The sequence below is a fragment of the Rattus rattus genome, chromosome 9 (genome assembly GCF_011064425.1).
Source record: "Rattus rattus isolate New Zealand chromosome 9, Rrattus_CSIRO_v1, whole genome shotgun sequence".
NCBI lineage: Eukaryota > Metazoa > Chordata > Mammalia > Rodentia > Muridae > Rattus > Rattus rattus.
This window is the reverse complement of record NC_046162.1, coordinates 95710490-95734307: the sequence shown is the minus strand read 5'-3', so window position 1 is coordinate 95734307 and position 23818 is coordinate 95710490. Positions and strand designations below refer to the sequence as shown.

The window sequence follows — 23818 nt, the reverse complement described above, 5'->3', positions numbered from 1 at the left end:
TCTCCACTTCTAAAATATAGTAGTTAATAAAAATAAATTTGTGTGCTTGACTTTCTCATGCACTCAAAAGCCTAAACATGGATAATTTTAAGTCCTGACAAGATACTAAGCCAAACTTCTCTGTAGGCATTTCCCAGATGAGGACGATTGCCTTTGTCCACAGTCTGAGTTCATAGGAAAAGTCCCACACCCTCATCACAACTCCTAAAGAGGTTTTGCATTGATAATGAGTATAAATATGAGTAAATTAAGCCCATAACAGATTGCCGTGTTTTAGGATCATTAAATGGTAAATTGCTAAGTTAAAAAAAAGAAGGGGTTCTCATCCCTTGAGTTCCCAACACAATAGATTGTAGCTTTGAGCCATTTAGAAGGAAGCATTGGTTCTTGAACTGTTTTTTATTTAGATCAGAACTATTTTGGATGTGGGTAGGCAAACTCTTTTTTCAGGAAAAAGGCAATAAATCGTGCAACCCCCACCCTCATACTTTATTAGGCACAGGACGACAGATTAATTTCTGTAAAAATGCAAATACAAAACTTTGGTTCAGCTAAAGAATATGACTGGTGCCAAGCAACCAGAGCTTCCAGGGACTAAGCCACTACCTAAAGACTATACATGGACTGACCCTGGACTCTGACCTCATAGGTAGCAATGAATATCCTAGTAAGAGCACCAGTGGAAGGGAAGCCCTGGGTCCTGCTAAGACTGAACCCCCAGTGAACTAGACTGTCGGGGGAGGGCGGCAAAGGGGGAGGGAGGGGGAACACCCATAAGGAAGGGGGAGGGAAGGGATGTTTGCCCGAAACCGGAAAGGGAATAACACTCAAAATGTATATAAGAAATATTCAAGTTAATAAAATAAAATAAAATAAAATAAAATAAAATAAAAGAATATGACTGGAAAAATCAGTGTGGTGGCCCCATGTCCGTGTGCTTCTCAGTATTGCACGGCCCCTTGGTGGGAGCGTACCAGCAGCATTTGCAAAACTGCCCAGGAGGCAGTTCAGCTAAATAGTGGCTAAAAGTCTCCCCTTTAGGCCAGATCTCACCACAGTTCAGTGTAGCAAACATTGGATTGGTTGGATCCATTTTATTCTTGCAGAGTATCGAAGAGTGCATAGACTAAGAAAATCAAATTGGAGTTTCTTCTCAATTGTGTAGTTCTAAGTGCCCATACCTGATGACATCTTTTATCTTTAACCCTTAGAATTATGTGCTAAGTAGAATAAATGCTAATTTTTCCTTATCTAAAACTAAAATAGGCAGAAGTCTACTTACTTTGGGGCTATCTAAGGTTGGTAAACTAAAACATTTGCTAAGGTTCAGGTTTTGTAGGCTTTTTTTCTTCAGGATTTTTGGTAGAAAAATGTAGTTTTTAAGTATTTGTATGGGTTTTGTTTTATTGGTCACTTTTAGGGTGGTTCAAATGTTTATATTTAATCTTATAAAATATAATCTTTAAAGGCTCTTAGAGAAAATTATTTTCGTCCTAAGTTAAAAAGGAATGGTTCAACAAAAAGGTACCATTAATGAATATTCTCTTTAAATTTACTCTGAACTGGTCTTAGGCAGAACTAGACTTGTTTATTTGCTAATGTTTTAGTAGTAACTAATGAGTGTATTTTGTAGCTTGAGTGTCTTTATCTTTGTGCCCCCTACTTTGAACCAGTCATATGTATGTTGTGAAGTAGGAGCTATTAAATGGTAGAGATGGCAAAGGAGGGATTTGACACATGTGAAAACAGGACTTGGATCTCTGAATCTCTTTGTGAATGTTATTTTGAACTTCTTCCTTATATTCTGTAGTCTAGAAACTCTAAACGCTCATTCAGTGTTGGCTGTAGATACATATATCATAGTTTCGTTTTATACACGTATGGAGTCCATTTTTTTCCATTCTTAGTTCACTGTTGCTTTCTCTGATGCGTGGAAGGAAGATAAAATCTTTGATTTGTACTAAATAGAATGATAGACATAAAATACATTGGAAATACATAGTATTCCTATGAATGTTTTAAATCGATCATCTGCCTAGACATAGTGATCCCAGCACTGAGAAGGCAGAAGCAGGCAGATCACTCCTGTAAGTTCAAGAGCAGCTTGTCTACATGGCAAGATCCAGGATAGACCAGCCTGTCTACACGGCAGGATCCAGGATAACGAGGGCTGTAGGAGTGAGACTGTCTCAAGAGACAAACGAAAGTTTTACTGAAAGTGTCACTTAACAAGGAGATTTGGGTTGATGACTAATCCATTTGACAATAGTGAAATTTCTCCAAATGACTGCTTGTAAAGACTCTTCCCACATCCTTGCAGGCTTGTCCTTTTGATAGTAGCTGTTTTAACTGGATTGAAGTGATATCTCGTATCTTGTAGCTTTGGTTTTGCACTTTTTTGCTCTGTGTAATACTGAGCACTTTCATATGCCTGTTAACCATTTAAGACATGTCTGTTTCTCTTCAGCTCGTTGTTCTGTCTTATCCATTTCAGCCACATAGTGTACAAGTAACAACCAGCTTTCTCAGCGTCTGTTCTGATGCATTATAATAGCGGTTAATTTGTCTCCTAACATTTAGGGGAAAGACCCCAATGTTAATTTAATTATTATTACCTTTCCACTTTTAAGTCTTAAGTAAGGAACCATTTGCCAACCAGAATACTGGAGAGGAATTTAAATTACATAAACAATGGCATTTTTCTGTCTTACAGACGTCTGTGAGCGAAAGCCTTCAGAGGGAAGCTGCTAAGAAGCAGGCCATGAGACAGGTGAGAGGGAAAGAAAGAAGTGCATGCAGCCAGGTTTTTAGTACCTGGTACAGATAAAGCAGAGTAAATGTATATAATGAAATCACTATATTTCTTAAACTGTGTAAAATGTTTCTCGGTTTATGTAGATTGCAAACTTCCTTCATAAATTTCAAAGGAAAATGTGATTGTGTCTGTACTGTGGGATGTAGATTAAAGCCAGCTTTGCTTTCTGACTCAGTAGTCTGTCAGTTGATTGTTTGAATCGTTAGGGTTTGCTTCTTTATTAAATTGTTCTTGGAACTCACTTATCAGAAGAAAAATGTTTATCCACAGCCACAGTGATTTCACAGTTATTTTAGAATTCATTTGCCAAGAAATGGGTGAGTGGTCGGGAATTTTTTTTTTTTTTTTTTTTTTTTTTCGGAGCTGGGGACCGAACCCAGGGCCTTGTGCTTGCTAGGCAAGCGCTCTACCACTGAGCTAAATCCCCAACCCTTTTTTTTTTTTTTTTTAGATTTATGTATGTATTTATTTATATAAGTACACTGTAGCTGTCTTCAGACACACCAGAAGAGGGCATCAGATCCCATTACAGATGGTTGTGAGTCACCATGTGGTTGCTGGGAATTGAACTCAGGACCTTTGGAAGAGCAGTCAGTGCTCTTAACCCCTGAGCCATGTCTCCAACCTCTGTCAGGTCATTTTTAACAGTTGTTCTGTTAGGAGCACACCAGTGATTTTGAGCATTTCTTCCCATACATCCATTATCTGAAAACTCAACAGTGCTTCTCGTGCTTTTACAATAGCGAGTCTCAGCTTTCACTGTCCTGAGAATAGCGCAGGGAACATAGTTGAGAGCTCTGCTCTAGAGCACCCTTCTCCCTGCCCTCTGCCACTTTCCCACCCTGACTGCTTCCTCCTGTTCCCAAACCAGTTTCTACCATGAAGTATTTACCAAATTGTAAGGAAATATGAACCAGGAAATGGATGGTACTTTAATAGTCTTTTTTCCCTTTTTCCTTTTGAATGTGAATTACACAGAACTAATGTTGACATTTTCATCTCTTACTTATTTCACTGGAAAAATACTGTTTGTAATGATTAAATATACCATTTTAGTGTAATATTCTAGAAAAAAAGTAATAATGCCAAGATTGTTAGCACTTAAAGAATGAGCTAGTAATGTTTAGACTTTGTATGTTTATTTCTACTTTAAAGATGTCAGGGGATTAAGGGGTGGAACATTGCATGTGTGAGGTCAGGAGCTGGTTCTCCTCATCCACCATGTTGGGCGGTCTTCCCAGTCTTTATTTCTTGTTTCTGCTGCTGTGCTCCTTTCTCTGGCTTTGTCCTATCTTCCTGTCTCTGTCTCCCATCCTGGGCAACAGTGCAGGGTTACAGGTTTATGCTACCACATCTGCATTTTGTTTAGTTTTTTCCTTTATTGTTTTGGCATGAGTTCTAGGGATTAAACACAGGTAGAGAGCACGTTTGCGTGCTGAGGCATTTCTCCTACCCTGAGTGTGTGTGTGGGGGGGTGTCAGTGCGTCAGTGCGTCAGGAGTATGTCCTCTTCTGTCCTGTGAGTTCGGGGTGTCAGGCTCAGTGTTGTGTGCTGAGCCATCTTGCCAGCTCCTTTTCAGAGTTCTTATTGGTGTTCTATTTACTGTAATAGTTTACATGAAAGAGTTGCATCAATTCTTAAAAGTTTAAATTCTTAGAGTTAGATACAGTGAAGTTTTAAATAAAGTCCTACAAGAATGCTTCCCAATGTTATAATATTGTAGTCATTTTCAGGAACCATAATGACTGTTGTCCTCAGGTCTTGAAATACGGCACTACTATTGCCAGCTTTTTAAAATGTATACAGAAACATTGTAAGAAACATTGTTTTATTTTTATTATTTTTAATTATATGTGAGGTGGAAGTCCGTGTATACATATCCTTGGCTAGAGTAAAAACCCAGGAGGCCCCAGGCATTGGATCCCCTGGAGTTACAGCTGGTTATGAGATGCCAAATGTAGGAGTTGGGAACCAAACTGGGGTCCTCTGCAAGAATAGTCAGCCTTAACCACTGAGCCCCTCCAGCCTCTCCTCCTCTTAAAGGTTTTTAGAGGAATGCATGAATCTGTTCTATAGTTGATTGCCTTGTCTGATATAATTCTTTAAAGCTGTGTATTTACCTCAAGCACTTCTATGATTTGGCTCTGTGTTTTGAGACAGGGAGTCATTACATAGCCCTGGCTGGTCTGGAGCCCACTGCGTAGCTGACCCTGTTCTTGAACTCCTAATCCCCTTAACTCCACCTCCCACGTGCTGTGATTAGGAGCCACCACTCCCAGCTGCCTTGTTGATGGTGTTTGGTGATGACTATATAATATTTCTCCTTTTGGATTCTCTGAGCTAGTTGTGGAGGGAGTGGCAATTCGCTATCACTCATTTTCTAAATATTGAGAAATTCAGAATGTGGGATTCTTGGTCATTTTAACAATGTTCCAGATATAATATATTCATTTATATATACATTATTTGAGATTCTGAGGATTTAGTGTAGAAATCTAGGACAAACCGTCATTGTAGCTTAGTGATAGTGGCCCCAGGTTCAATTCTTAGTACTGTAAATCTGAGGATACCAGGTTGATTGTTTTGAATGATTTTATCACCCTTTCTCTTAGAACCACTCATGGTCTGGAGAGATGGCTCAGTGGTTAAGAGCACAGACTGCCCTTCCAGAGGTCCTGAGTTCAATTCCCAGCAACCACATAGTGGCTCACAGCCATCTGTAATGAGATCTGATGCCCTCTTCTGGTGTGTCTGAAGACAGCTAGTGTACTCATGTACATAAAATAAATAAATCTTTTTTTAAAAAAATACTACTCTTAGCATCAGTAAAGAAGGCCACATAGCAATTAAAAAGTAAATGTGCACAGCTGTGCATTTCAGAAACTCATTAGCTCTAACGGAAGAGTATGATTTGTGGAGAGTAAAAGGGAAGTAGCATTGAACATCCTATTAGGAGTTGAGGGCTGGAGAGATGGGTTGGCAATTCAAAGTACTGGCTTCTCTAACGGAAGACCAGGATTCAGTTTCAGCATCCACTCGAGGCTCACAACCAAAGGTAACCCCTGCCTCTATCAGGGATCCCCCTCCCTCTTCTGGCATCCTTGGGCACTATGTTGCACAAACATGCAGGCAAAACACATAACATGAAATAAAATAAATCTAAAAAAGAAAAGAGTTGAAAACTACAGTGTTTTATTAGACTCAAAAGAAACACAATATTAGAAGTTAAATTTCTCAGAAATGGCTTCATTTAAGATAGAGTTGAGCTAGCTCTGAAATGCAAGGAAACTTATTTATTTTTATAAATGTGTAAGTGTTTTGTCTACATGTTTGAATGTATGTATGAGTCATGTGCCTGATGTCCTCAGAAACCAGAAAAAAAGCATCAGATCTCCCGGAACTGGAATTATGTCTAGTTTGAGCCAACATTTGGCATATGCTGGCAATTGAACCCAGATCCCCCGCAAGACCCCTGGGCCATCTTTCTAGCCTCTAGCTAAGATTTTGATATGCTGTAAGAGGAAGAACAAAATAGAAACATAATAAAAGCAGAGGACTCTATATGATTAATAATATGGTTCCCATTTAATTCTGTATTTGGATCTTTTTCTTTTCATGTTAGTAACTTTTAACCTGTTTCCTATGATCATACATTTGAAAACTAAACAGTACATTAGGAAACCTCATTTATTAAATGTGACATAAAACTTAAGCCAGGGCTACGTGCAGCTCACTCGTGCCTTTGACTTTTAGACTCCTGGTGTGGATTGTAATTGTAAGTAAAGATGTCGTCATTAGTGTCCAGTGAACACTTACTCTGCCAAACTGACCGTAGATGCTTCAAGTTTATTAAGTTATCACAACTTAGGGGAGAGAGTTGATCGTCACTCTTTTAGGTGAGGAAAATTAAAGCACACAAAGATTGAAGCAGACCTGCTCAGAGTAAGTGGAGTCAGGGTTCGCACCCAGATGGTTCTCTGTAGAGTTTTCATTCGTATTTCCTGCCTTGAAATGTGATGGTACAGGTTTTTAAGATAAGTTTCTAGTTTCTCAGTCTTTCTCAAAAAGACTTTTAATGTTGACTGACTCATATTTTTTAAACATTTACCTTTTTAAAGACCAAACTGGAGATTCAGAAAGCTCTTGCAGAAGATTCTACTGTGTATGAGTATGACAGCATTTATGATGAAATGCAGAAAAAAAAGGAAGAAAATAACCCCAAACTGCTTATGGGGAAAGATCGAAAGGTTAGTAGCCATAATCTGATCTTGACCTGGTTTTTTGGTTTTTTTTGTTGTTTTTTTGTTTTGTTTTTGTTTGTTTTTTAATTTTAGTTATTGAAGTGAGAAACAAGAGTTCTAAATTATTGATTTGATTATTAGAATCTAGATCCTGGCAGTGGTCAAGTGAATTAATTATCTAGTATTTTTTTAACCTTGAAACTTTTGCAAATAATTTTTTGAAAATTTTTCTTTAGCATTCAGTATAGTAGATTTATACTGCTCCTGATTTGTTTTCTGACCCATTCATTTGTTGAATTAAGACTATCAAATAGGCTGGCATAGTAGCATACACTTTAATTCCAGTACTTGGAGATAGGCAGGTGGATATGAGTTGAAGGCCAGCCAGGGCTGTATAGTGAGTGTGAGAGACCCTGTTTCAAAAATACCTTTTTCTAGAACAGGCCTGATGGCATATGCCTTTGGGAGACTGAGGCAGGAGGGTCAGAGAATGAGAAGAGCCATCCTTGGGTATATAGCAAATTAAAGAGGAACTTGGACTATGTCACGCATTATCTTAATAAACTAAAAAGAAAAGTAAGAACTAGACATGGTGGCTCCCAGCTATAATCCCAGCACTGAGGAGGCTGAGGCAAGAACATCACCATGAATCTGAGGCCAAGTCTGGTCTATACAGTCGGGGAGGAGGGTGTCTGTGGCCCTTACCTGCCGTGACCTGGACGATAGCCTGAGCCGACCTTGATCCTGCCTTTGACTCCCAAGGGCTGGGTCTACAAGTGTGCGCCTACCATCATTCTCTCTGCTACACTTAATTCTTAGTAGCAGCCATTTCAGTAGTAATTTTGCTAGCAAATTTATCTTGAGTTTTGAAAAGACAGACCTATTTACGTTAAACATTTCTATACTAATGGGTGTCCTTTTTTTCCCCCTTTTTCCTAAATAATTTTATTTTTCCCTAGCCCAAATATATTCACAACTTACTAAAAGCAGTCGAGATCAGGAAAAAGGAACAGGAAAAGAGAATGGAAAAGAAAATACAGAGAGAACGAGAGATGGAAAAGGGAGAATTTGATGATAAAGAGGCATTTGTGACATCTGCTTATAAAAAAAAACTTGAAGAGAGAGCTGAAGAGGAGGAAAGAGAAAAGAGGGCAGCTGCCCTGGAAGGTAAGGGAGGGGAGCGCTGCAGATCGCCGTCTGAGGCCCCTGCACAGTCTCCTGCCGGTCACACTGTTGTGAGCATGGCGTATGTATCAGGATGAGACACAAAGGCACAGCTGAACCCTTAAGGAACTTATTTTTATTACACATTTCATTTAGTTCTTATTTTATTAAACTATGATCATGATAAGCCACTGTATTAGAAATTCCAAATATAAAGGCATAACAACATTACATTCGCCAGAAACATATATAAACCTTAAATTCTAATTATATATTCTGGGATGAGAAAATGTTTAACATTAACTGGGCAGTTAGAAAAATAATCTGGGGGGCTGGAGAGATGGCTCAGTGGTTAAGAGCCCCACTGCTCTTCCAGAGGTCCTGAGTTCAATTCCCAGCAACCACATGGTGGCTCACAACCATCTGTAAAGAGATCTGATGCCCTCTTCTGGTGTGTCTGAAGACAGCTACAGTGTACTTATATATAATAAATGAATAAATCTTTAAAAAAAAAAAAAGAAAAGAAAAATAATCTGATTAATAATCAGAGCCAAGAATATTTAGCTGTTGAACTTAGTGCTCTTGTGGTCAGTTTCTCAAGATCAAACTATGTTGTGTACTTATCAGTAATTTAATTGTTAAATGCTACTCAACTTGAAGTGAAAGAAAGCTGGAACTGTGAGGTTGTATCTGGTCAGAGAGATGGCTCAGCAGATAACGAAGCTTACCACCAAGCCTGACAACTTGAGTTCGACCCCTGGCACCTACATGATGGCAAGGGAGGGCCAACTCCCACAGAGTATCCAGTGGTCTCCACATGCATGTAGACATACAAGTCAATTAAAAAACATGGAAAGGTTCTCCCTAACTCCTGATCTAGGAGTGTTTGCACATCCTTGTGTGATATATGCTCCACGTATATTGTATTGTGCTTCGCTGAATCCGTATTCTCAATTCGCCTTTGCGTTCCTTCTCAGCACGTTTGGATGTGACCAAGCAGAAAGACCTCAGTGGATTTTATCGGCATCTGTTAAATCAAGCAGTTGGTGAGGAGGCAGTTCCTAAATCCAGCTTTCGTGAAGCCAGGTGAGAGGTGGAGTATTCAGAAGACAGATACCTTGACAGTCTGAGGTTACATGACTTGGGACTCATTTTAAACTCTTGAAACAGAAGGGTACAGTGTTGTGTATTATATTGTTAGCTGACGTGGCGTGATTGGATGAAATGTGTGTTTCTTAACTTAAAAACCTGAGATTTTGTTCAAAATGGTTTTTATTCTATAGTTCACAAAAAATAAAATATTAGTTTACATCAGAACATTTAAGTGCATAAAATTTCTGAATATTTGTTTTATGAGTCTTACGTATGGCCTAAAAGAAGAAACAAAACAGGGCTGGAGACATGGCTCAGAGGTTAAGAGCACTGACTGCTTTCCAGAGGTCCTGAGTTCAATCCCCAGCAACCACATGGTGGCTCACAACCATCTGTAATGGGATCTGATGCCCTCTCCTGGTGTGCGTGGACAGCTCAGTGTATTCATATAAATAAAATAAATAAATTTTTAAAAAAAGGAAGAAACAAAACTAAACTTTTTAAACTAAAAACATTTTAAGGCCCAGGTGCTTTAAAACAATTACCATAAGAAGTAAGGAGAAGTTTGTAAAGAATTAAGTCATACAGCATGTAATTTTACATGATCATTAAATAGCTTATTATATGAAAGTGGCCTATTTTCATGATTAGAACCCAGTTTCCATATATAGGTCAAATTCACCAATTAGAGACTAAAACTGCCCTAATATCAGCAGTAATAACATATTGATATTCAGGTAATTTAGAAGTTAAATCTAAAATTTTCTTTTTTTTTTTTTTTTTTTTTTTTTTTTTCGGAGCTGGGGACCGAACCCAGGGCCTTTCGCTTGCTAGGCAAGTGCTCTACCACTGAGCTAAATCCCCAACCCAAATCTAAAATTTTAATCTTAGTTCTACATTTCAAGTGTTATGCTACCAATTTGGGCTAATAACTGCTCAAATGTAGATATTAGTAAATACTACCATGTCTGTAGGTAGACACTTCTGTTACCCATCTCTGATATGGAAAAGCAAAGGATTAGACTTTAGATAAAAGTTTAAGGTCTTACAGGAACAGTAAGATAGCTATACCGTGTGTGTACAGTATAGCGGGATGTAAAAGGAGAATTCGCAGAGGGCACACTTAACTGCATTCAGTCCACCTGCGCTGAGAAAAAGCAGTTACGTGTGAGCGTTAGCAATGAGTTAATTACACAGCTGGAAAAGTATAGTTGATACACAGTAATTTCAGACTTACTGACGGCAGCAGCCAGGAAGATTCACAAATTTCTTTTTTGTTGTAACGGGTACCAAGATACTATATCAGGGTGATGGTGCCTTTCTAATCTTGGAAAAGTCTAATTAGTGATATTTAAAATTAAATTTAGTACTGTTTTCTGTGGGGAATTATTCTCATGTATTTCTAGGACTTTTTAAAGAATAAAATGAGAAGCCAAACAACTACAACTTGAACTTCACGTTGTGAAAATAGACCTTAGATCCAGGGCAATCATTTCCCAATTACTCTTTGTCTAGAACTAGAAGGAAAGACAAGGCCATGGACAGACCCTTTCCTAACTGCTCTGCTGGCCTAAGAGAAGGGCTGGGGCTGGGGCTGGGGATTTAGCTCAGTAGTAGAGCGCTTGCCTAGCAAGGGCAAGGCCCTGGGTTCGGTCCCCAGCTCCGAAAAAAAGGAAAAAAAAAAAAAAAAGAGAGAGAGAGAGAAGGGCTATGTTCTTTATTTACTTCTGTCAGTGTTAGAACATGTCCACAGCTGTTTGGAAGTACTGATTTAAAGGTGAGTAGGTGACAATCAGACAGTACATATAACCAAATTGTATTGAAAATTTACACAAGCATTCCTTTTCTTTCTACAACTAATAAAGTAGCATTCACTCTGACTTTCTTTTTTCTTTTTTAGAACTGTAATAAAAGAAGAGAAGCTCAGGGGTTACGCTGATGAAACAAATTCAGAGAACAGACCACCACAGCAGAACTGCGCCTTGCAGAGTGGTGTAGAGGAAGCGGAGGAAAACCCAGATGCTGACAGTGATTCTGAGGAGAGCTGTGACGATGGTGAAAGGGGAGACCATAAAGTAAAGTCCAGAGGGGAAGAAGACACTGGTGCCTCCACAAAATACCTCAAGCATCACAAGAATCACACCCACTCACGATCATCTAGTGAGGAAAGGGGGCTCAGTACCAAGTACCACTCACGAAGTTCCCAGTCAAGAGGACATGAGCATAAGGGAGGTCAGCACCAGGACAGGCAGTCCAGAGACCAAGAGAGCTGTCACAAGGACCGCAGCCACCGGGAAGAAAAGAGTTCTCATAGGCACAGAGAGGCCAGTCATAAAGATCACCACTGGAAGAGGCATGAGCACGAGGACAAACCGAAGGGACGAGGACAGGGAGAAAGACAGGACAGAGAATGGAAGAGGGAGAAATATTCCTCAAGAGAACAAGAAAAAGACAGACAACGGAATGATCACGACCGATATAGTGAGAAAGAAAAGAAAGGCAAAGAAAAAGAAGAGCACAGGAAAGCAAGGAGGGAAAGATGTGAAGATGGTGCTAAGTACAGAGAGAGGGAGAAGCCAGAAGGAAGTGGGCAGTCTTCAGAAAGACATCGAGACAGAAGGGAGAGCAGCCCGAGGCCTAGACCGAAGGACGACCTTCTTGACCAAGAAAGATCCAGCAAAGCAAGAAACACGGAAAAGGACAAAGGGGAACAAGGGAAGCCCCCTCGTTCTGAAACATCACTAGCAACAAAACACAGACTGACAGAGGAAAGACCAGAGAAGGGCAGTCAGCCAGAGAGGCCCCCTGAGGCCGTGAGCAAGTTTGCAAAGCGGAGCAACGAGGAAACGGTGATGTCAGCTAGGGACAGGTATTTGGCCAGGCAGATGGCGCGGATAAATGCAAAGACGTATATTGAGAAAGAAGATGACTAAGGACTGCCCAGATCTGGAGTTCCTTGGAAGCACAGAGCATTGGGACCCTTGAACTTGCTTTAAGAAAGCATATGACTGTATGAACAGCGACTGGGGAGTATTTTTTAAAGTGTGTTTTCAAAATTTGTTAAGTCAAAAGTCAGTTCTGTGAGCTTTGGTGCTTCTCTGGAGTTGAGATATTCCCTGATCTATAGCACTTTCTTGATTGTATGCAAGAATCATAAGGTGTTAAATCTTACAAAATTTCTGTGAGGAAACTTGGCTTCATGTTATGTTTATACATTAAAAATAACTTGTAAAAATGTTGCTTTTGAGGGTTTTGTTTTGTGTTAAGTATTTATTACCTGGGTGGGTACATGTAAGTCAGTATACCAAGTAGCTGCCCAGTACCCACGGAGAAGGCCAGAAGAAAGCATTGTATCCCCTGGAACTGAAGTCAGAGATGGTCATGAACCGCCATGTAGGTGTTAGGAATTAAACCTGGGTCCTCTGGATGAAAATCCACTGGTCTTAACCATCGAGCCATTTCTCTGGCTCTGAAGGGTTTTGTTGTTTGTTTGTTTTTTGTTTTAAATTATGTTCTGTTTTTGCCTTGGGGGCGATTTGTTTTTGTTGTTGTTGTTGTTGTTGTTGTTGTTGTTGTTGTACTCTTGATGCCCAAGCTGTTCTGGAAATCCTGTGCTCAAGTGATCCTGTCTCAGCCACTCGAATTCGAGAACTATAGGCAGTGACCGACCCTAGGCCCAGTTTGTCTTTTTTTTTTTTTTTTAAAATTTATTTATTATGTATACAATGTTCTGCCTGCTTGTAGGCCTGCACACCAGAGTGGGCAGCAGACCTCATTACAGATGGTTGTGAGCCACCATATGGTTGCTGAGAATTGAACTCAGGACCTCTGGAAAAGCAGTCAATGCTCTTAACCACTGGGCCATCTCTCCAGTCCTCCAGTTTATCTCTTGTTGCAGAAACTATAAAGATAGTAATATGCTACTGCATTTAATTCACCTATTACTTAGCTGTAAAAGTCCTTTCCAGGATAGGGACAGAGCTCAGTAGTAGAGCTCTTGCCTGACATGCACAAGGTCTTGGAGTTGATGTCCAAGATTGAGAAAAAGCAGTAATTTTATTCATGTTCAATTCTTGGTTGTTTAGCAGACACCACTTTTTTGTAAGTTGTATTTTGCAGATTACTATATTGATGTGTAACTAAATCTGTCAGCTGAGAATGAAAAAATGTGTTTTATATATTCCAGTAAGGAGTCTGTTAAAACTCCATCCCTATGTTCAAATAAAACTAGGTTCTGAACTAAGTCATTGGAACCTGACATCCTGTAAATTTATTCATGGGTAAAGAAAGGATAACTACCAGGGAGAAAGTTGTTCTCTGGCAAGTTTTTCCATCACAAGAAGATAATTTATCTCATGATACTTTACCACGGAAAGTTTTTCATTTTAGATAAGCTTAGTTTCGTATGTTGAAGTAGATAAAAGCTATTTTATAAACTTTTATATTAAAAGTCATGCTTAATATGTTATTATATCCTTAAAGGTCCTGACAAAAACCACATGGAAACCATCTGTAAAGATCTGATGCCCTCTTCTGGTGTGTCTGAAGACAGCTATGTATCTAGATTCCTTTAAAAAAAAAAAAAAAAAGCTTGACTTAAATACAAAAGGAAACGAAATCTTTATGTTCCTGCTTGACAGGTCTTATGTTCTTACAGGGGAACCCCAAGAAAGCACTGACTACACAGGGGAAGTAGCATGGGTGTGGGGCAATGAGACTGGGGAGTAGGAGTGAGCTCAAACGAGAGAGAGAGAGAGAGAGAGAGAGAGAGAGAGAGAGAGAGAGAGAGAGAGAGAGAGAGAGAGAGAGAGAGAGAGAGCGCACTCTTCCTTAGGATTATTCCGTATGCTTGGAAAAGTTAATTTGATTATGTTGTGCAAGATAGTATAAGGAGGGAGAGATTATATCAAAGAGATCAGATAAACTCATTTCCCCTCTCCTAGAGGTTCAACTGCTTCCACAAAACAAGATTGGATGCATTGGACAGAAAAAGATGCTGGTTGCTTAGGACACATAGGTCTTCCCCTCTTAAGCAGAAGGTTTTTTTCTCTCTGCCAAGGTTTCCCTTAGGTACAGTGATTGTACTAGAAGTTCTACTTATCAGTCCCCCTGTAAGTCTGTTGAAGGTCATGCAGCTGCACAGTGAAGACAGCCTTCTCTGTCATCCTGCCTCAGTTTCGTGTAGATAAACCAGACTACATTTAAAAACCAGTGCAGTTATCACAACAACAGTAGAACAGTGGCCAGGGTAAGAAATCTATTGAGTTTCTGTAATTATTTTTGCCCTGAGCAAAATAGGCCTAATATTGGAAGCCAGGAGAGGGCATCAGATCCCAGGTGGCTCCCAGCCTGATACATACATTTATGTTTTATATTCCACTTAGACCTTTATAAACCGTCCTTAGCATGGCGAAGCAATAGCATGCTGTCTCCTATCCCAAGTGTGCCCTTTATTCCCGTGGACAAAAGGCATTTGCATTCTGCAGTAACAGGAATAACATGCAGTGCAGTCACTAAACATAACAGTGTCAGGGCTGGAGAGATGGCTCAGTGGTTAAGAGCACTCAACTGGCTTCTCTTCCAGAAGTCCCAGGTTCAATTCCCAGCACCCACAAGGCAGCTCACAACTGTCTATCTGAAACCCTCACACAGACACAGGCAAGCAAAAAACACACATGAAATAAAATTTTAAATATTTTTTAAAAAAAAAAATGTAACATCTTTGGGTTAGCCCTTGTTTTCCCAAAGTCTTAGCTTGATGAGTTAAAGTCCTGGTGTCTCCCCAAGTTATCAGCTTGGTCTCCCTCTTGGGATGTCTTTTAATGAGTTTGTCTTAAGCCTTCCGGTGTCTCATTTCTCCAGCAGTCTAAGATGTCCTGGTGGAGGCATCAGATCAGGAGCCACCTGAAAAGGCACAAGCACAACCTTGTCTCCATGTTAGAGTGCCAGGCCACTCCTGAAGACCTGGGTTCAGTTCCCATCACCCATATGGCCATATGTGACTCCAGTCCCAGAGGATCTGATGTCCTCTTCTGGCTACCAATGGCACTGCATGCACATGGTGCACAGACACGCATCCAGGTAGAACACCCTACACTCCAAAACTAATTCTAAAAGATGAACTGCAACTTTGATGAACGGAGTTTGTAGTCTCCAAAATCCCCCTTATGAATAATAAGACAAAAAGAACCTTTAGAAGTCATAGCAAACTAGAAAGCCTTAAGATTGAAGTTAGCATCAGGGGCTGGAGAGGTGGCTCAGCGGTTAAGAGCACTGACGGCTCTTCCAGAGGTCCTGAGTTCAATTCCCAGCAACCACATGGTGGCTCACAACCATCTGTAATGAGATCTGATGCCCTCTTCTGGTGTGTCTGCAGAGAGCTACAGTGTACTCATATACATATAAATAAATAAGTAACTTAGAAAAAGAAAAAAAAAGTCAGCATCGAATGTTGAGACAAATGAGGGGAAAACTCCAGTTCTGATAGTGTGTGACAAGAAGAATACACAAGTCCTGAGACATGCTAACACAGCTAGAACTGACTAATCAGGTCAACTCAGAGATCTAGGTGGTTATCCAAAGTAACCTTCATAATCTTTCAAAGCACCAAGGTCATGAAAGACAGGAACTTCTAGACTGGAAACGAGAACTGAAACGAGGTGAAAAGTGTTCTGGATGGATCTGTTTACACAAAGGACAGAAAGGAGATGAGGAGGAGATGGCAAAAAGGAAGGGTCCTGCTTTCTTCATCTGATAGTTAGGATTAAGAGAATGCCCTTGTTTATAGGAAGCACTTCCCTTGTCATTTTTTATGGTTAGGATCTATGTTTTAAGATCACACACACACACACACACACACACACACACACACACAGAGAGAGAGAGAGAGAGAGAGAGAGAGAGAGATCCGTTCAGACCTCAGCATTATTCTCTCCATTTCACACGTTGAAATTTTAGTTTATAAAAATTCTATAATTAGAAACAATACAGGTAGTCATTTAAGATCCTGAGAGATATTATTAGCGCTTGCTTCATGATATGTCTCAAAACCGGAGCTGAGGCTTCTAAAGAAAATCCTGCGGTTGAAGCGTCACACACTCCATGTTGGTGAGGCTGTGGCACACCAGTTGTGGACCATGACATGAGCCTCACTTGGAGAGCATTTTTGTCCTCACATCTGCCGTCCACCTGTTGCTTTCATTCTCCTTTACTCTGAGAACCGACCTGGCTAGTTTTACGTTAACTTGGCACAGGCTAGCGTCATCAAAGAGACTTGAGAAAATGACTCCATAAGATCTGGCTGCAGGCAAGCCTGTGGGGTATTTCCTTAATTAGTGATTGATGGGGAAGGCACAGCCCATTGTGGGTGGGGCCATCCCTGGGCTGGAGGTCCTGGGTTCTGTAGGAAAGCAGACAGAGCAAGTCATGAGGAGTAAGCCAGTAGGCAGGACTCTTCTGTGGCTTCAGCACAGGCTCCTAGCTCCAACTTCCTGCACTGAGTTCCTGCCCTGACTTCCTTCGATGAACAGTGGTGTGGAAGTGTAAGTCAAACCCTCTCCTCCCCAAGTTGTTTTGGCCACGTTGTTTCTTGTGAAGGGATCCCCGGACATCAGGGTACTCCCTCCTGGACCCAGGATTAGGCAAAAACCACACCCAAACACCTGTTTTCACAGAGGTATTGTTAAGTAGAAAAGTTAAGATGGTTGATTTCTGATTTAGGCAGAAAACAGCAGCAAATGACCCTGTAGGTGTGATTTTTTTTTTTTAAAAAAGGTAAAAAGGGGAGGTCGGTGTTAGAATGGGCCAGGATTCAGTGATATGTTTCCATTAGTGTGTTAATTAGGATAGCCAGAGGGGGGCTTTTGATTGCTGGACTCCAACACTTTGATAGCTGAACCTTCGTGATTAGCTTTAGGAACCAGTCTGGCATGAGAAAGCATCCGTGTGAGGGAACAGACCTTGGTGGCCAACCTTAGGGATGTAATCTACAGTTTAGCGAGGGACAGGGAATAGGGAAGAGCAAGGTCTGCTAGTGCCATGTTTGCTGTTCTTGGGCCTGCTAAAGCCCTTCAAATAGTAACACTCAGACAGTCGCATTGATACCAGGAGAGTGGGGGATGGCTATGACCGACTGACCGTTGTTCTGGGGAGGATTGTAGAGAGACTTTGGAACTTTGAGCTAGAAAAGCCACTGAGTATGGAGGGTTCAGCAAGCTATTCTACAGGAGCAGGCCTGGCTAAGGAAGTTTCAGAAGCAACAAAGACTCTACTGGGCCATTTAAGTTATGAATCTGTGGTTCTGGTTAGCTGGGACTGAAGAATCAGCTGTGATTAAGCAGTGATGGAAAAGTGGTGGCATACACCTTTAGTCCCAGCACTGGAAAGGCAGAGGCAGGCAGATCACTGTGAGTGAGTTCAAGGCCAGCCTGGTCGACATAGTAAGTTCCAGGACAGCCAGGACTATACACAGAGATCCTGTCTGAGAAAGGAAGGAGGGAAGGAAAAGGGGAGGGGCTAAGAGAGAGAGAGGGAGAGAGAGAGAGAGAGAGAGAGAGAGAGAGAGAGAGAGAGAGAGAGAGAGAGATGACATCTGGCATCTGGGAAATGTTTAAATGTTTTTCTTGGGGTCAGCACAGAGAAGCTGTATTGTTCTGGAAGTGGCTAAGTTGTACCTCCTGTTGGCAGCTGAACTTGATAGTGTAAGAGTCACCCAGGTGGTGTTGGTTTTGAAGGCATTAAGGGGTCATGAGCAGCTGAGGCGTGGCGCGGCTTGGCAGGGTTGGAGTCTCTGAAGAGAGGCTGAGAGAGGTTGTTGAAAGAGCAGCCCAGTTGCAGGAGAAGACCCCCACCCTTTCAGAGATGCCAATGCCATGAGACGACCACCAAGGACAACCACAGGTGTGGAGTGGAGCTGGCCGGAGCCTAGAAGACAACCTGTGTGTGCTGTGTGGGGCAGAGCCAGAGAAGGCCAGAAGACGGTAGGCGGATCCCAGATAATTCGACATTGAGTTTGTCACACTGTGGGAGTTCGCTTTGGCTTTGTTCAGATTGTGACAGTGTCCTGGTTCTTCCCTTTCGAAGAGAGGAAGTTCTTACTTTATTTTTGGTTTTACAGGAGCCCACATTCAAAAGATTTTTGGGGAGGTGAGGAATTGTTGAGACAGGGTTTCTCTGTGTATATCCCTGGCTGTCCTGGAACTCACTCTGTACACTACAATGGCCCTGAACTCTGAGATCTGCCTGCCTCTGCCTCCCAAATGCTAGGATTAAAGATGGTGTCACCACTGCCCAGGTGAGACTACATTTTTTAAAAAGGAGACAGACTTTTACAGAGAATTTGAATTTTGAAAGAATCTGGATATTTTTTTTTTTTTTTTGGTTCTTTTTTTTCGGAGCTGGGGCCCGAACCCAGGGCCTTGTGCTTCCTAGGCAAGCGCTCTACCACTGAGCTAAATCCCCAACCCGAATCTGGATTTTTTTAAAGATTGAATTTGTAAGGCTATGGAACTAAGTTAATAAGATGTTTTCTATTGTGATGTCTTTACTAATGTGTGATTCTGGGAATATACAAGAAAGGAAAGCTTGTGGCTTAACAGTGGCACATTTGTGTCTTGAGTTGACAAGAGAAACGTTGGCCAGTTCTGAGGCTTCCCAGCTGTGTGAACTTGAGGGAATCAACTTCCCCAGCCTGAGGATCTTCCTGCACAGACCTAGGAGCCAGCCTCTGCTGTCTAGACCAACGGTGACCAAATGAAATGACACATTAGGAACAAAAGCTCATCCAAGACTACACAGAACTGTAAAAACCTTTTTAGCTTTTCTGAAATGGATTATTCATAGTTCAAGGAGGTTTTCTGCTCTCTTCTTTTTTGTTGTTTTGTTTTGTCTGTTTCTTTGTGTAGCCCTGGCTATCCTGGAACTCATTCTAGCCCAGGCTAGCTTCAAACTCAAGAGTGCTAGAATTAAGGGTGTGTGCCATCACCGCCTACCTCAAGGTGATTTTTATATTAAATATTTGTAAATGATATACTTGAGGGGCTATATAAATGTTTAATAATTTACGCTTAAGAATTTTTTAAAGATTTATTTATTTTATGTATATGAGTACACTGTCACTGTCTTCAGACACACCAGAAGAGGGCATTAGATCCCATTAGAGATGGTTGTGAGCCACCATGTGGTTGCTGGGAATTGAACTCAGGACCTCTGGAAGAGCAGTCAGTGCTCTTAACTGCTGAGCCATCTCTCCAGCCCTATAGTTAAGATGTTTATCTTTACCTTAAGAATTTAAAAATTTTGAATGGAAGTTTTTATATAAAAAATCATGTCGTGATTAATGATAAAGTAATAAAAGTCTTGAGTCCGTCAACCTCTGCAGTTTTTCCTGTTCTGATTCGTCGTGCCGTTCCTGTCCTCTTCCATGGTTTCGGCTACCTTGCTATCTAAGATTGCGTTGACGGTTGCACTCTGAAGTCTATATGGTTACAGTTTCGAAACAGGCACTTTTTATTACTGACTTTTCTTGTTGCTCTAACCAAATACCTTACTAAGCACTGTAAGGAAGGTGGGTGTTTTTGTTTTTCAAGACAGGGTTTGGTTTCTCTGTGTATCCCTGGCTGCCCTGGAACTCACTTTGTAGACCAGGCTGGCCTTGAACTCAGAGATGCACCTGCCTCTGCCTCCTGAGTGCTGGGATTAAAGGTGCGTGCCACCATTGCTCATCTCACCTTAAGGAAGGGAGGGTTTATTTAGTTAATAGTGTGAGAGTGCAGCCCATCATACTGGGAGGCATTGGTGGGGAGAGCTTTGGATGTTGGAAGGTGCGTGAAGAAGCTGGTTTCACTGTATCCACAGTCAGGAGCAGAGAGAGAGAGAGAGAGATTCTCTCTCTCTCTTTCTTTTCTTTTCTTTCTTTCTTTTTTTTTTTTTTGGAGCTGGGGATTGAACCCAGAGCCTTGCACTTGCTTGGCAAGCGCTCTACCACTGAGCTAAATCCCCACCCCCCTCTAGTTTTTTTCTTTGGCACTCATGGCAGGGCCTTCTTTTCCCAGAGGAGAAGGGAAGAAGGGATAGGAGGGGTGAGGGTGGAGGAGAAGGAGGAGGCTGCAATTGGGATGTAAAAAGCAAATAAAGGGAAAGAATTTTTCCTTTTTATTCTTCTCTCATATATTACATCCTGACTGCAGTTTCTCCCTCCTCCCATTCCCCCAATCTCTCCCTCTCGCCTTTCCCCCAGATCTACCTGCCCCCCTTCACTTGCCCTCAGAAAAGTGCAGGCCTCTTAGGGATATCGACCAAATAAGGCATAACCAACTACATCAGGGCAGGCACATGTGCTCACATCAAGGCTGGATGAAGCAGCCCCGTAGGAAGAAAGGGCTCCCCGAGGCAGAAAGGTAGGCAAGAGTCACAGACAGTCCCCAGTCCCACTGTTAGGTTTCCCACAAGAACACCGAGCTACACAGCCTAATATAATACATGCATATGCAGAGGACCTTAGATCAGACCCACACAGGCTCCCTGATGTCTGTGGAGCCACTTAAGTCACAGTCAGTTGATTCTGTGGGGCCACGTTACCAGTGGAGGCATTGGGACACCAACCCAGTCACAAAACCTGCAACCTCCAGTTTGTCATGCCTGCAGGATGTGCTGGTACCAGAGCCCAGCATAATCATCATTAGACCAGAGAGACTTCATCCAGCAACTGACGGGAACAGATGCAGAGTCCCACTGCCAAACGTTAGAGCTCAGGGAGTCCTGAGGAGGCGGGGAGGAGCCCGAGGGATCAAGGGCATCACATGAACATGGCCCACGGCTTTCTCCTCTCTATTCTGACTCTTGAGCAAAAGGAATGGTACCGCCCATGTCGAGAGTGGGTCTTCCCAGTCAGTGAAGCCTCATGCTACTGCCAGGAGTTTGTCTCCTAGACAACTCTAAATCCCATCAAGTTGATGAAACGAGTGATTGAGCCTTTAACTTGACCGATGTGTAGGTACCATTTCCTTCTACACAGCTGCAAATGACCTGCCAGCCATCTATCCCTCTTAGGAGATGTGAGGTTCAGTTTCCAACTTTATTTTTTGAAATGGGAGCGTAGGGCGTGGTGAAAGAAATAAATTTCTGGAATTCTTAATATAAAATTTACCTCTGTGTTATTCACAAAATGAAATGCCAATTGGCTGGATCTAGGACTCAGAGCTGAAAGCCTTGCTGAGTTTCTCTTCCTCTTGTTCCATAGAACACTTGGCTTTGTTCGTGAGTGAGCTTTCGGGTCACTGTTATGGATCACTGGTGATTTTGAGAGAGAAGCCAAGTCCCCCGGTTAGACTGGGTTCTCAGTAGCCATTTTTTTCTTCTTTCTGGGTGTCACTTTGTCAACTTTTTCTTCTTAGGCTTCGAAACCAAATAACTAGAGGCAATTTCCTTTAAGTTTATGTAAAGTTTTCTTTTTCTTAGCCTGAAGGTAGCTTTTACCTTTCTACCTTTTCCCTATCCTCCCTCTCTCCTTCTCCTTCTCTGCCTCCTCCTCTTCCTTACTCTCTTTTTCTTCCTTCTTCCCCTTCCACCTCCTTCCACTTAGTCACAATTCACTACCAAGTCAATTAAACTAATCTCCAAGGTTACTTCCTCAGCTCCACGCTTTGTAATTTCCACTCTGAGAGGTGTAACAGGACCCCAGGCCTTAGCACAACTGACTCCATGATGGAAGTACCATTCTGGCTACAAAACTCAGCATGGAGACAGCACATCTGCCAAAACTAAAACAAAGGCATAATCCGTCCAAGTCCTTAGCTGTGGGAAAGACCCTAAATGTCCCCACCTTGCTTTTTGGCTTCTGTAGTTCTGCTTCTGGCTGCCTGCTCTTTTTAACTGAAGCATGTCAACCCAGGACATGGTGTTTGTGCTTAAAAGCTCATCCTGAGAAAGGCTCAGGGCTACCCTGGGATCTCAAACATCCAATGTAGTCGCTTGCTGGCTGATAAAGACTGGCTTAAACCCATGCCCAAGCAGTCTTCTCTGGTGGATACCCTACAGCAGAGGCTGAGAGGCTGAGTCCTGTTTCACAGGATACCGAGATCTCACCGTCCTCCTCTTTCTCCTCCCCATAGATCCCTCCCTCCTCCCTCTTGTTTTCCACTCCATCTTGAACTATCTGAGATTTCTTCTTCCTCCAGTTCTGAGTTCTCTTTTCCCTCATCATCTAGCTCTGAGGCCGCTTGGTCCTCTAACTTGTATGTCTCTCTTTCCTTCCACCTCAAAGATTACTTAATTCTCAGTCTCTAAGCTCTTCTCTTCCAGCCTAGCATTTCTTAACCTCTTTGATGAATAGGAAGCTCAAATCATGTTGGTGTTCCCCCAGCTTTATGTTCAAGTCTGAGTTTTACCTTCTTTTTCTCAAATCCCACTTTTTCTTCTGGCTTTATTTGTTCTCTCATTTTCTGGGAGCATATCTGAGTCAGTCTTTTTTTTATTTTTATTTATGCTTTATGTTCATGAGTGCTCTATCTGAATATACACTGTGTACCAAAAGAGGGCATCAGATCCCATTACAGATGGTTGTGAGCCACCATGTGCTTGTTGGGAATTGAACTCAGGACCTCTGGAAGAGCAACCAATGCTCTTAACCTCTGAGCCATCTCACCAGCCCTATTTTTTTTTTTAAGTACGTGAGTGTGCACACAATGGGGGAGGCTACACATGTAGCATGGGTCCCAGGGATTGAACTAAAGTCACTAGGCTTCTACACCAAGCGCCTTTACTGAGGAACTGTCCCACTGGCCTCTTCATAAGAAAGTTTTGGATGGAAAATTTACTGAGACTTTGAAAGTTTGAATTGTCTTAACTCCATCATCACACCTAAACTTAACATAGGACAAAAAGATTGCGTCTCAGATCATTTTCTCTCAGAACACGGAGAGTGTTAGCTGACCGTTGCTCCCTGATACCCAGTGCTGCTGAATGGTGTCTGAGTGTGGCTCCCTCATTGCGAGCTTGTTTCTCTGGAGGCTTAGAAAATTCTCTTAACTCCCTAAACTCTGACGGTTCACTTCCTTTTTGGTTTCATTAGCTAGTTTATCCTTTGCTTCCCTTTGTTCTTTTTCCAGAATTTCTATCTGGCTACTGCAGCTCCTGTGGCTGCCACCCTGGGACTCTGGGTCTTCCCATACTTCCGGGATTTGTTATTTTGTGATTTGTTCTGTGACAGTTTCTCTGCCCTGATTACTTTTACAAATTCTGCCAAACAAGTTCCTACTCAGATTATTCCTTTCAAGACTAACTCTGGGGTGGGGGAGGGGATGCTGGTTGACACACGGTCCTCTATGTAGCCCTGTCCTGGCACTCACTCTGTAGACCAGGCTGACCTAGAACTCAGAGATTCACCTGCTTCTGCCTTCCAAGTGCTAGGATCAAAGGCATGAGCCACTATGTCCAGCTATAATTAAGTTTTCAATATTGCCACCTGTTTTAGATTTTTTTTCCATCTTTATTAACTTGAGTATTTATT

At 41.7% G+C, this 23818-nt stretch overlaps 1 protein-coding gene across 1 annotated transcript in view; it reads left to right on the top strand.

Annotated features, from left to right (window-relative positions):
* Positions 1–12551, top strand: part of Nsrp1 (nuclear speckle splicing regulatory protein 1) — a 33319-nt gene extending 20768 nt beyond the window's left edge. Inside the window, exons 3-7 of the mRNA XM_032912966.1 lie at positions 2714–2770; positions 6934–7062; positions 8016–8223; positions 9198–9306; positions 11213–12551. Of these exons, the coding sequence (XP_032768857.1) occupies positions 2714–2770; positions 6934–7062; positions 8016–8223; positions 9198–9306; positions 11213–12245 (1536 nt within the window). The 3' untranslated portion in view covers positions 12246–12551. The remainder of the gene's footprint in view (positions 1–2713; positions 2771–6933; positions 7063–8015; positions 8224–9197; positions 9307–11212) is intronic.
* Positions 12552–23818: the final 11267 nt, after the last annotated feature.